General features: G+C 38.9%; 1 protein-coding gene across 1 annotated transcript in view; it reads right to left on the reverse strand.

Annotated features, from left to right (window-relative positions):
• Nucleotides 1-1194: 1194 nt before the first annotated feature.
• DPH5 (diphthamide biosynthesis 5) overlaps nt 1195-14016 on the reverse strand; it is a 386494-nt gene continuing 373672 nt past the window's right edge. Inside the window, exons 6-7 of the mRNA XM_044085749.1 lie at nt 3815-3918; nt 1195-2832 (exon numbers count right to left, since the gene is read on the reverse strand). Coding sequence (XP_043941684.1) covers nt 2597-2832; nt 3815-3918 — 340 coding nt within the window. The 3' untranslated portion in view covers nt 1195-2596. The remainder of the gene's footprint in view (nt 2833-3814; nt 3919-14016) is intronic.

The following is a 14016-nucleotide window of genomic DNA, read 5'->3' on the forward strand; positions in this document are numbered from 1 at the left end:
TATATATATATATATATATATATATATATACACACACACACACACACACACACACACACACACACACACACACACACAATTACATTCAGAATGTACTTGCACTTTCTGTGTACATGATATGAGCTTTGCCTTCCTCCCTGGGATTGGGGCTAGCTAGCATTGGGCAATAGTCCCTAAGGTTGCTATCCTGCATCCATACTTAAGTTCCCAATAAACATCATATCTTTTTTAATGCTTAGGCCTTTAACCATGACAATTAACAGCAGACAACTCAGTGGACTCTTCCACATCTGCTCTCAGCTTGGGCCAAAGTTACCTATTGGCCTTGGGGAAGACTACTGAAGGGATGGGTACTGTACTTCTGACCTGAGACCAGGTGACTCCAGACACCACTCTTCAGGATAAGATTAAAGTGCTTTGAGCTACATCCAATCATCTGATAGTCAGGCACTGCCTACACCCAGGAATGCACTCCCAAAGTTAGAGCCAGGGGTGCACCTTATCCAAGCCCACCATCCACTGAAGGAAAGGAAAAATGTAAACATGAGCCCATGCTACTGGATGATACTTTCAACAGATGTAGGAGCAGGAAGACAGTTTTAACAATGGCATTACCTGTAGGAGGGCTAGTCAATACCTCATTGTCTTTGCTCAAATTCTGGACAAAGTCAAAAATAATGGGGAGGAGATAAAGGTCCAAAATCAAGGAAAGTTTTTAACTATTACTTTAACTGACAGAAAAACTTTAATAGTGCAACAGATTTTGCATTAGAATGCATTTTCTGATCAATAAAATGTATGAAACTCTAATGTTTTGTACTGGCGAATAACTTGTAATCATCAGTGATTTACCACAAAGTCAAAAAATGTACAAGGGGTAGGGCAAATACAGGCAGAATCAGGGACATTTGCAAAAAATCAGGAACAAATGACAGGTTATGAATGTAGGCTATAGTCTGCTCTCTGAGCTTCAAGACCATGTGATGATGATCAAGCTGAGACCTGGGGCCACATCTCTTAACTGCTTATCACAAGAAATATAGACAAAGCCTAAAATAATAGGGGGGAGAAAAATCCGAAAACATGGACAGATTTTAAATACTGCTCTTACAAACCTATAAAGTTGCTAGAGTAACAGGATTTGTATAAGAATGCATTTTCTGAAGGATATGAAGTCTAAAACTCAAAGCATGTCATTATTTAGTGACTTCAATCTTCAGCGATTTGCCACAAACCACAAATTTTATGATGAACAGACCAAAAATATCCAGCAAAAATCTGGAACATTTGTGGTATGCCTTGGGGCTGCCTGTTACACCTTAACTAATTTTTGCATGAGGAAATTTCAGCTGACTGCCATCATCTTGGTGGTAGTGAAGTAGGCCATGAGAATCTCCCTCTATCTGCATGCAGCAACACAGAACTGTTAGTACTTATAGCAGTGATTCATGTTGTTCTCCTCCCAAAGCCAATAAAAACAATTCTGGTGCAGGTCTTGACTAGCATTTTTTTCCCCTTTATCATAATCTTCTACCCCCCCCCCCCATGCTAATTATCAAACTTTTCCCACTAAATGCTTGGCCCTTTTGTCCTTCTGTCCTAATAGCTAATGCTGTAGCAGGGGCAACAGTAAGCTCATTATTGGCGATCATTCAGGTGGGTGGGGTATCTTAATCTAATACCCTCTCCACAGCAGTGACAGATCCTCCTTGTCAAAGCAGGGGTCTGCAATGCTGGGCCCTATGGTAAGGTTACTGAGTACTTCCTCATGCTCACTTATCCCCAACTGCAGAGTACAGTGCTGCCTGGCAGGCTGAAGTCACAACATCCTTTTTCCAGCATCTCTGCTGTTACACCATCTGAAGGCTTCAAGCAGATAGCAGTGGCACAACAAGCTGTATTGTCTCCCCCCTCCAGCAGTCGGACTGCTAGCTGAACCAGGGTTTACTGAGGCAGAGATGAGGGTAAACCCCTCTGTGCCACCATGCATGTATTGAGATTAATAATTTAAGGTTCAGAGAGACACTCAGTTATTTCGCTTCTAGGTACTTAATGCTGGAATTTTTCACAGACATGCAGCAGGCTCGAGGTCCTTTCTGTGTGAGAGGAAGAAAAGAACCGACAGGCACTGGGATTAGGTGCTCTTATATACTCAGTACATGACCTCAATGCAAATGCACATTGGGGATATGCCCCTCAGGGCATAGAAAAAAAAAGTCAAACTGAGACTGGTAAAGAAGTCTGACTGAACAGCATGGGTCATCCATGTATCATTAAGGGATTTTAACTGTTGAGAGCTATCTACTTTTCAGTGTGTCCACAGAATCTATTCTACAATTAATTGTTTGAATTAAGAAATACATCTGTCATAAGTAGAACACTCATAACTTAGTATGAATTATTACCATAAACATATAAATAATGACAAAATTAACTGAAAATTTGGAACAAATACATATGAAAAATGTTTGCAAAATCTCCAGTTTACCTGCTGTCTGTGGACAACTTTTAAATATTTAGAGGACATCCTCCCAGTGTAGATTTCAGAAAACAGTTAATAGGAGTACCATAAATATTATAGAACACTGTCTTTATTTTATGAGTTATATGTTGAACTGTCGATTTGATTCAAATTATTAAAACTAGAGTCATCCACAGAGAAGAGCTTAAGCATGTCTATTTCCATAGGATGCATATGACCTGTGATAATTAAAGAATGGAGCGGTGCTCCCAAGTCGACTGTTGCCATCTGTTTCAAAGTGCCAGAGGAAATAACCTGGTCTATAGCACCTATTCTAGCCAAGCCAACACAAATTGTGTCTTCTGTAATTGCTGTTAAAAAAAAAAAAAAAAAAAAAAAAAGTTTAAGAATGCAATAAATGTAAGACTTTGAAATACATTTCTGGTTTGCACAGTACTGAAACATTTTTATAAACTTTTCAAACAACATAGCTTTTGATTGAAACAGCTTTAGGGTGGATTTAACAGCCATGGACTTCAGTATAATACTGATTTGTATCCTTTGGTCTAATTTTGGCAAAGATACTACAAGTCTCTGTCTCAAACATGATACACAGAAAATGTCATGGGAAGTCTAATTTTGTACCTGTTAAGGGTCTCTTAAGTTGAAGCAAATGAATAGCTTGCTTTTGAAAATTATTTAAAAGGGGTTCTTCCTACAAACAGGACACAAAAGAAAAGAAACTTGGCTCTAATCAACTCCCTGTTTCACTAGAGAGGCCCCTTTCTCTGTTCTACGGATGGAATGAAGAACAGCTTCCATAAGGAGCACTACATATCAGGCTTCTGTAAGCCTCTATTCAGTAGCTTTCAAAGTACCATACTCTTAATAACTGTGGGAAAGACAGACTGCTAGCCCAGCCCTCTCTCCTGGGACTATTAGGGGAGGACTTTGTTTTTTATTGTTAAGAATTCATCTGACCACAAAACAGTCTCTACACAAGGGATTACAGAAACACGGCATTCCTTAGCTTAATTTCATTCCAGCTGTAAATGTCAAAGAAACTGTTTTATGGAAAAATGTTTCATACTATATAGGTCTAACAGTGCAACACTTGAAAACATTTTATTTTGAACATTAGTATCATACAGCTGATGACAAGACCATTCATATTTGCTTCTGTCTTACACATATTATTAATTTACTACTGCCTTACAACAACACTTAATTGACAGTGGTTTTGTCTATACTAAATGAAAGGCTGGATAAAAGAGAAAACACAAAAGGGAAATGACAAAACTTGTTAAATCTAGTCATTCAAATGATTCAGCCTTGACAAAAAAGAAATGTTACCCAATTCTTCTCCTTGGTTCCTTCTGTTCTGGATAATTTCCAGAAGTTGCTCTGCTGCTAGATTTACACGCATAAATCGAGGAGGTTCATAAATCTTCCTTCCTCTGAAATAGACAAAGAAGAATCACAGCCAAGATTACATTCCATTGCTGCAGCTGTATAAGTAATGATTAGTTTGACACTGAAAGTTATTGTTGTGTTTAATTTTAATCCTTCTCTCATTAATGTATTTGTGTTAAAAGAAAAAGTTTTCAAATCTCACAAAAACAATGGAGCAGTAGTATACAGATCGTAGCAACTTTCAGTAAAAAAAAAAAAAAAAATAAATAAATAAAAATAAACGTCAATATGAACCAAATATAACATGGAGCTGAAAAGAGGAAGGATTGGGGTTAGTGTGTAGAAATATTTATCATGTAGGAGGTAGCAAAGGTTTAAAGCAGCACTCTTATGGAATACACATATTCAGAAACATAAACTTGCCTAGCAGAAGCAAAAAAATAAAAAACAGAATGATTAAAAAAATATGGGGCATGAAAACTAGGATGCTAAAAATAGACAGCTTCAGTCTGCAGCTATATTGAGGCAAACAAATAGTCAGCCTACAGACTCTGATCCTTACTGGGTACAATTATAGTTGATATCACTTCTTTTGCTGAACTTCAACTAACTAAAAACTGTGACGCAGTATTTGTCAAAATATGCTTAGCCAACAAGCAATCTTAATGCTCAATTTCTCAAATTATGCAATTCACTTGCATCTCCTTACTGCTGGCAGTTCTTTGTTTCGAATTGGTAAATGCTACAAGTCTCTAGAGGGACCAGGAAGGTAGCAGGGTGTGCAATCTTGCTAGTATTTGCAACATGTAACATTTCTACCTAAAAATTAGATGAGGTGCAGACTTCTCATTTTAAACAGGGGTAGTTAAATGGGATAGCTCCACAGCACTACATCACTGGTGTCTGTAAAGTTAAGTTGGAGGATACCTAGTTCTAGTTTCTTGTCAGGTTTGTGGAAGGACCCCCTCAGCAAAAGTGCTAGTGGTCAAGTGACCCATCAATATGAAAGGAATGATGATCCTACTTGTTCTCTAGTTCTTTGCTCCCAAGAGACATTTTCAACAAGGAAAATAGGGCTAAATATACAGGCAAAATTATGTGTGTTTGCAGACAGAAGCTTCAACACACCATCTATTGTCAAACTTCAAAAGCTCTAATCTAAAAGCAAGCCAGCCATTCAGCAAAGGAAGGATACCTGGTGAGTAAGATGACCTTGAAGAAACAGTGTTACAGTACGCAATCAATTCTTCTGTGCAATACCTATTGACTTGAGATTAACTCAAAGAAAAGAGTTCAAAACAACTGTGCTCCACGCAAAATGGTTGATTAAACTAATTTTAACTATTCCTTTAGTAGCTTAAGATAGTCCATAATTTATTGATACACTATAAATAATGACTTACATTAACCACCTACTCTTTCTCCTGTGCCAGAGTCACCCTACCAAGCCTAGTAACATATCTTTGTACCTACCCTGTACTAGCACTCACCTAATGATTTATTCTACAGTTCTTTTTTGGGATGCATTTCATTATATCTACATCATTATTACAGTTGTTAATTAACAGACTATTAGAGATCAGTTAATTCTGTTTCTCCATGCACTTTTATCATACCTGTATATTAACGGACTGTACAGCACACTATCACAGATCTGTTACTACTTCAGCTGTTTTACTTTGAGTTCCATTCCAGAGCTATTAATATCCAGCTACTGAACTTGCTACAACTACATTTTCAAATGGACTGTTAGCCGTTACTGATAGTATTAACATTTTTAGAATCACCTGTTGCTGAATCTATTAATATTTTAGAAACATTTTACTCCTCTTGGTTAGGGTTCTGCCTGTAAAGGTTCCTTGAACCAGTGTGCTATTATTACTTCAGTTGTTTTTTAGAATCACCTGTTGCTGAATCTATTAATATTTTAGAAACATTTTACTCCTCTTGGTTAGGGTTCTGCCTGTAAAGGTTCCTTGAACCAGTGTGCTATTATTACTTCAGTTGTTTTACTTTGTGTTCCATTCCAGAGCTATTAACATCCAGCTACTGAACTTGCTACAATTACATTTTCAAATGGACTATTACTCGTTACTGCTTGTCTTAAAATTTTTAGAACCATATGTTGCTAAATGTATTAACATTTTTAGAACCATTTCACTCCTCTTGGTTGAGTGTGTGATGACCCACCACTGGACCAGTAATCAAGAAGCCTCAATGCTTACCACTAGCAACAGTGGGGGACATTCACTGAGAGGATAGCAAGTACAGGCACAGTATTTCCAGATGCAGCTCTTTGCATCAATTGCAATTTCCCTTAAGAGCTCACAGAGACCAGAGTCAGTCTTGGGCTGGTTCCTCTACCTTTCTCCAAATTCCCAATAAGACTCCTCACTGGCACAGCTACAGAGTTGACATCTCAGCTGAGTGACCAAGCTAAGACCTCCAGCACCCTTCTCTGTCCAACAGTGCTTCGTGTCCCTGCCCAAGTAGCTGACACTCACTCACTCACTCACTCAATCTCCTGGGAAAGGCTGGAACAGGTTTACTAGCAATATCCACTTCTGCCCAGAATATAAAGTAGTTATTACTGCAACCAGTCACCCCTTATCAGTTACTTTAAGGCCCTTAACAAAGGGTGTCCAATCTAACTGTGTAATATTAATATTAATATTAACACAACCGGTAGTTTGGTCAAGAGCAAGGCTATTAGGAGTGGCCCACACAGTTTCACAAAATAAATATGCAAGTACTCTCAAAATTTAAATATCTCTACACAGATCAGCCACAATGAAAGGCTTAAATATATTTAATAATAAATAATAAAATAACAAGGCAATACTAAATATATATTCACAGTAAGATTAGAGTTCAAAACCACAGGAAATATTTAAAACACCATCACAGGACAGTCTCAAATACATAAATACATCTAAACTAAGCTTTGTTATATTCCTCACTGTATCTAAGAGAATGACTATACTCTAGAGACAATACAGAAAGTTTCCTAGTACAGACTTTGTGTCTCTTGTTGTAACGAAAACTGAAACATACCATCTCTTATGGCCTAGCCATAAAGTAATTTAATTTCAGTTATTTTTCTGAAGTTAATCTCCTATATTCCAGTTTCCACTGTTAAAATATATTCATTTAAACAGTTACAATAATGCATGCACATTTCTGTTCTCTTTCAGTAGAACACACTGTGGTTAAATTTCAAACAGCACTCTGCAAGTACCCTTTTCAACAAACGCATCTGTACAAGCACTTAGATATACAAATGACATACAGTTCTAATACATTTGTAACATAAGCATCGGGTATAAATCATTTCAGTATTCACAAGTGACATATAATTATTTACAAACTTCCAGCTAGCTGGGCTGGCAGTATCTCCTTTCGTCACAGGGGGTTCTGCCTGAAAAGGTTCCTTGGACCAGTGTGCTCAGCTGGTTAGCAAATGTAAAATAAATCAGCTAGGTTTCACTCTTGTTCTCTTCCTCCTTCTACACAATTTAATAGTAACACATGCTCCCTTCTCCATACTGCACCCAAATACCAGCAATAGCATTAAGAACCTCTAAGACATGTGCCAAAGCTGACCAGGGCAGTATAACATACTACCCTGTCTACTTGGAGAACCACTCCCACTTGAATCTTAGAAGAAGACATCCCAACAGCTCTCAGAGGATTCTGCTGTTAATCAGGGGATATGGGTGGATCTCGGAGAAAAGAAGAAAAAAACTAATTTCTGACACCCCAAGAGAGGTAGTGGAACATCTCTGATCAAGCCCAAGGAAGGCTCTAAAGCCATCCATGTAAACCCTCAGCTACCTGGGGGGGGGGGGGGGGGGGGCAAGAGTTACATTACTGAAAACAAGAAAAAAGGAATATCCAGAAGTAACCTGACAATTCAGCACTTTACCTTGTGTCATGCTGATCCATGACAGAGACAGGAGGGTTGTGATCCCACCTGAAAAGGACAGCTCTAAATCTGGACAGTCCAGCTTGTAGAGGCCCATTCCTGATATTGCCCTTAAGGCCACACTTCCTTCGCCATGTATGGAAAACCTACTTGGATGCATCTGCTTCAGCGAGGAGACTACAGCCTCACTGCAACAGGAATGGACAGCCATGTGCTCTCTCACTGGGGAAACAGTAAACAGACCATCTGCCAGGTTAAGCACACAGACACATTAGGCTGAAACAGACACCACATGCAAGCACAGACCTCAGAGATCAGTCCCCCTTGGTCCAATGATCGATGGGGAACTCAAATGAACACTAAGTCCAGGCAATGACCCTCAGGGGATAGGTGGATGGAAGGACCAATTTCAATTGGCAGACTTTTGTGTGAACTTGGCCTCAAATCTGCTCCCAGCTGCAAAGCATCTGATCAAGAGGAGGTTTACAATGAGTCATACTATAGGTTTCGGCCAACCTACAAGATGAGTGCTCAGGTATCAACAGGCAAGAGAAGCACAATAGCTACATGGTGCTTGGGCCAAATAGAGAACAGACATTGCCCAAACACAATCTATTAAAGAACAGTGACATTGGTCTTCTGAAGTGAGGGGAGGGGATGACAAGCACAGGTAACAAGGTGTACTGCTTAGAAACAGAAGGACCCCAAATGCAGTCAGAGGAAGACAGTGAAATTAACTTCTGATGGGAAGCAATGGGACCTGTGGTGTGAATATTACCTTTTCCTGACACAATATTTGAAATCACAAAGGAGCAAAACCCCAGGAATGTGGACAGCAATCGGAATAAATACACACAAAAAAGCATTTTTATGGGGAGTATGGGGCAAGCCTCCAGCCTCCTTAATTTTTGAGGGCAAGCCTACCTTACTCCCACTAGTTATATATATACCAGCTCTAAGGCTGCACCATCAATGGAAAAAAAGGAATTCCTTGGTGCAGTTGCTATTTGTCCTTTTGGGTAAAAGCCAAGCAGTCACACACTAGTGCTTGTACATGAGTGCTGATCACCACCATTTTCCAAAAAAGCTTTGCTCCTATGAAAATCATCACAAAAGGAAACCAGCACAGGGCATTCCAATGCTGTAACCTAAGGAAGACGACACACAGGCATCTTTTACTCAGACTTCCACATTGTTTCAAGTGTGATTCTCACTGACATCGATAAAAGGGGCTGAAGGCTAGACAACTATGCATCACAGGTCATTCTCATTGCTACCAACAGAAGAAACTGTATCCCGGATAGGTGAGATGCAAAGATGATACTTCCAAGCTCCAGATGTGCACAGAAATACACCTTTCTGTTAAACATATCCTCCTCTTAGGCTACGTTGCTTCCCCTGACTTGTAAGGAAGGGAGTGTGATGTCTAAGACCCACTGAGATCACATGGAAGTCAGTCTTGGGATGGCTGGGCAAAAATCTCATTCTAATCTGACACTGAGTTTAGGCCCTCTTGAGAACTGCTAAAGCTGAGCAAGGGTACTTCTAGGCCTCTAAAATAAAACACACACACACATACACACAGACACAATGGTTACAAGGGAGGAAGACTCTGCTACTCTAGGAAGGAGTCCTAGGCACTACCCAGTACAAGTGCTAGACAAATCCAGAATGCTGCAAGGTCCTTTGTCCATCAAAACAACAAATCCCTCCCAGTTGACCCTCCTCCAAAGGGATGTTAAAGGGAAGGGAACCCTGCACCAACTGACTATTCCACCTCTGGTATTTTGACTAGTCTTGTATAAATGCTCAACATATGTACATAGAGGTTGGTGTCACAAGGGACCCAGATCTTGAAACACCCAGGGTGAATGTAAGGGTTCCTATCACGTGATCGAAAATTGTAAACTGCGAACGCGTATTGAGTGAACCCGATTGGTTGAAACATCGAAATGTCACGCGCGTACCATTTAAATCACCATAGGGAATATTTTCCCTTTACTTCAATGCAGTGTGATCTCGGAGTAGGAATATTTAAGTTGCAGGGGTTTGGTTGCCCCCCCTGCCTACAGCGTTTAGGTAAGTATAGTTTTTATTTTTAATTTTTTATTATATTTTTGAAATTTCAAACATCACTCGTATGGTGTTGACCATATGGTATTCGATGTTTAAAACTTTTGAAAATATAATATAGACCCGAATGTAATGCAGAATAGGGAGAAGCTGGTGCAAGCAACAGTGCTAACACCATGTTGATGTCTTTAAGGTTAGACTCTATAACCACAACTCTAGCTCCCACCGAGAGTCATAAAAGTGGTGATCTCAGATACCTGGACGAGTCTGTGCACTGACTCACCCTGTGACTACTCCTTCTCTAGGATTGAACCAGTCCAACTGGGCTGATAGAAAATGTTCCAGAAGAAGAACCCTCAGCCCTTAATAACCTCAAATGGCAACTGAATAACTCAAGGGGCCTCTTTCCTGATCAGAAAAGGCAGAATGAGCGCTGAGCTAATCATGGAGGAAAAAGCTGATACTGAGACTGTATGACTGGAATGATAGTTGCACCTCTTCTACGCTTCAAGCCCTTTGTGGAAATGAAACACCAGAAAGGAATCTTAAATTCAGCAAACCAAAGATAATTCCCAACCCTGGGAAGCCCAGGAGGTAAAGGACAATGCAAACTTATCACTAGTGGGATTAGGCCTCAGCCAATCTTTCCAATGAAGTCTCAGGCACCAAAGCTCTAGGTTCAACCTGCTGGCATCAATAAGGAGTCACACAAACACATCTTACAAGAAGCATCTTTTCATCATTTTTCAGTATATGAAAACTTTCAGCACCAGAATTTAATCCAAAGGACAAACAGTGGCAGACATGTTTTACCAGCAATAGCAAGGTTTGAGATATAAACTGTCTCAGTGGCAAAAGGAATAAGCGGGTGCTAGAGATGAGTGTGCTTATGCAGGTGATGTGTGGCATTACTATTTGCAGTCTCATGGGTGCAGGACCACCCACAACTGTTGGAACTTCCAGAAAATTGCTAATTGGCTGACAGGATAATTATTTATTTATTCATTTTATTTTACATTTGTTTACCAGGAAAGTCCGACTGGACACAGGTCCATTTTTCAGCGGAGGCATGGGGAGAAAAGCTCCACATTACAATACATTACATGAGAATAAAAAGAAGTAGAACACACATACATATGGCGTATATACACATCAGGACAACATGCTGGTGATTAACAAACATACATATAGCATATATACACACAACAGGACATAACCACAGGACCTATGAAGTAGTATTTTCAAAGTTAGATCATTTGCTTCAAATGGAGAGAGTTCAACGGTTATGTACTAAAAAGGCAAATGGGCTTGGCAGCCTTTACTAAGTCAGACTTCAAAACTCTTAAGTATTATACTGACTTCTTAAGGGCAGACTCTATGCCTTGTTTTCCAGTCAATGGAAGACCTGCTTTACTTCAAGACTCTCACTATGGGGGTGTACTGAAAGGAGGGCCAAAACGTACTGAAAGGCAACTAACCTCAAAATACCCATTACCAACAATAGTGACCGAGACAAATTTATCACTCAGTGGCTCCCTTGTCTTAGCAGCAAGCTTTATATGCTTTTAAAGCAATGCCAGTCCTTTCACACTTTTCAAAAGGACCATGTAGAACCCTGACGATACATAGGCATGTGCAAGTTTCAACATGGGATAATGGCTATCAAGCTTACAGACAATCATTACACCATATATTTGTTGTTGAACACAAGAACTGTAGCTGCGTACAATCTGACTGAATATATAGCCTTAATCTGACGCCAACTATTTCTGATTTTTTTTTTAGTTGAGCTAATATGTTCAACTATCCTCCCAAACCCACTTCTTAAAGTAAGCATTTCCACACAGCATCCAAGGGCCCATGTACTTAGTGATCTGCATTATTTCCAGAGCAATATTCCATCATTAAACATACAAATTATAGAGTGTAATGGCTTTTTCATGGTACATGCAATGGAATACCAAGTGACCAGAAAAAAATGAAAGTAGTTATTGGTGTAATTACTTTCTTCTACTGCAAAACAGGAGAAACTATTATACTTGGTGACGTGTTTATAGAACATGTAATGAAACGTGATCAGAGAAAACCTGAAAACTTGGATGACAGACTCAAGAATGAGTGTAATCTAGGTGGGTTACTATTCCAACGAATGACCTAAAAGCTGGCAGAATACTGAAATATCAATTAGTGTTGCTGCGTCACAGGACTAGGTTTTCCAGTTCAGTAATTGGTAGGAGTGCTTTCTGTGCAGAATCTGCATGTCCTCCAAGCGCTCAATGTTGACCTAGGTAGGTGCTCCAGATTCTTGCCACACCTAACAGGTTAAGTGGTAATCCTCCAAACTGCCTGGAGCTATGCATGTTGAGAGACAGTGCACTTGTCCATCCTTTAATGAGTTAGCATCTTGTTTTGCAAAAACTTCTCTGCCTTGCACTCAATGAGTGCCAGGCCAGGATCTGGCTCCCTATGACACAAAACTAAAATTAAAGTAAATTAAACAAAATTAAATACTTAAAGTAAAAATAATGCATCTTTTTAAACATCTTCTGCCATTGAGACACACACACAAACCTGTTTATGTAAAGGGGATAACATTTTATAAATGGAAACACACAAAACGTGACAGCTCTTGTGATGCAACATAACCAGCTTTCTGAGCAGTCAACAGCAAGGGTACCAGGAAGACATAAGTACATTTTTTTAATTGGTTTACCAGTAGCCAGTTTCACAGCTCATTTCAGTACTGTGTGTGGCTTACAATAGAGTATCAAAACATTCTAAATTATTTTGTTTTTGCAATTGGAACCATTAAACTCGAGGGGGCTGCAACACCATGTACTACACACTGGGTTAGCATTATTACTATATGATATTACTATATGACAAGACTGTTGCACTACATTTACATGAGAGATACAGATCAATCATGACCAAAGAATCCTATGTCAGAAGCGCCTGAGAAACTACAGTAGTATCAGTGCACTGATATGAGATGCTGTTTGTCTTGCATGTCTAATAAGGTACCATTTACAACAACATATATTTATAAGAACACCATGCTGACATTCCGCAAAAAGTGAAAACCTACAAGTTAGCAGTGGACTATCAGTCTGTTTAAAATATGTTTTTTGCAAAATTGCAGTACTAAACATGGAAACATACAGCCTGCTGTCATACAATTCCCCAGTAACTGCCTTTCAACAAATATAAATTTGTGAAGTTTGTTAATTTAATTTTCATTGCATTACTGTAAGCAATTGTCAAGTGACAATAATCCACAAACTATTTAACCAAAACACAACACCCCAAAAGAAACGTCTGTTCACCACAATGCCCACAAGAAACAAAGTGACACAACAGAAAAATAAATGTCATTTAATGAACAAGATCAAACCACCAAGGAATAAGAATTACTATATTAATACATGTGTATTCTATCGGCTGACTTTAAAATCCAGGGCATCTGCACTTCATGTCAGTATACTCTTGTCTCTCAAGGGGAGATACTTTTTTTTCTTTTTTTCAAGGCTGGTTAATGCTGTAATACATACCTCAACAAAGTTTCATCTCCTACTGAAGAGAAAACTGCAAGAGTTACAACTTGGTATCCTCCAACATCACATTTGGTAATCAGAATAAAACAGAGATTAGTAGAATTACCCAACACTTCAACAGAAGAGGTTGCCATTTTTTCTTGTTGCCAAGTGGCGAAATTAATTCAGCACATATTTTTTTTATATAAATGTAGTTTCCCAGGAAATAATACTTCCAGTAGATATTCTTACATTTTTACTGATTACTTTCTCTGTTGTTAATAAAATGAGCCGTCTCACCATACCTCTCAACCTCTTAGAGCAAGAAATCTGGACAAAGCCATAAATAAAAGTGGTACAAAGGCCCAAAAATAGGGACAATTTTTAAATACTGCTCTTACAAACTTGAAATGTTGATAGAAAAACAGGATTTGCATTAGCGTGAATTTTCTGAAGGGTATGAAATCTGAAACACAAATGTCTATCATTTTCTAACTTCAATCTTTAATGATTTGCCACTAATTTGCCAGAAAACCACAATTTTATGAAAAACGGACCAAAAATATGAGGCAAAAATCTGTACAGTTGAGAGGTATAAGTCTTACATGTTA

This window comes from Protopterus annectens, chromosome 10.part0 (assembly GCF_019279795.1).
Source record: "Protopterus annectens isolate FY-2018-M chromosome 10.part0, PAN1.0, whole genome shotgun sequence".
Taxonomy (NCBI): domain Eukaryota; kingdom Metazoa; phylum Chordata; order Ceratodontiformes; family Protopteridae; genus Protopterus; species Protopterus annectens.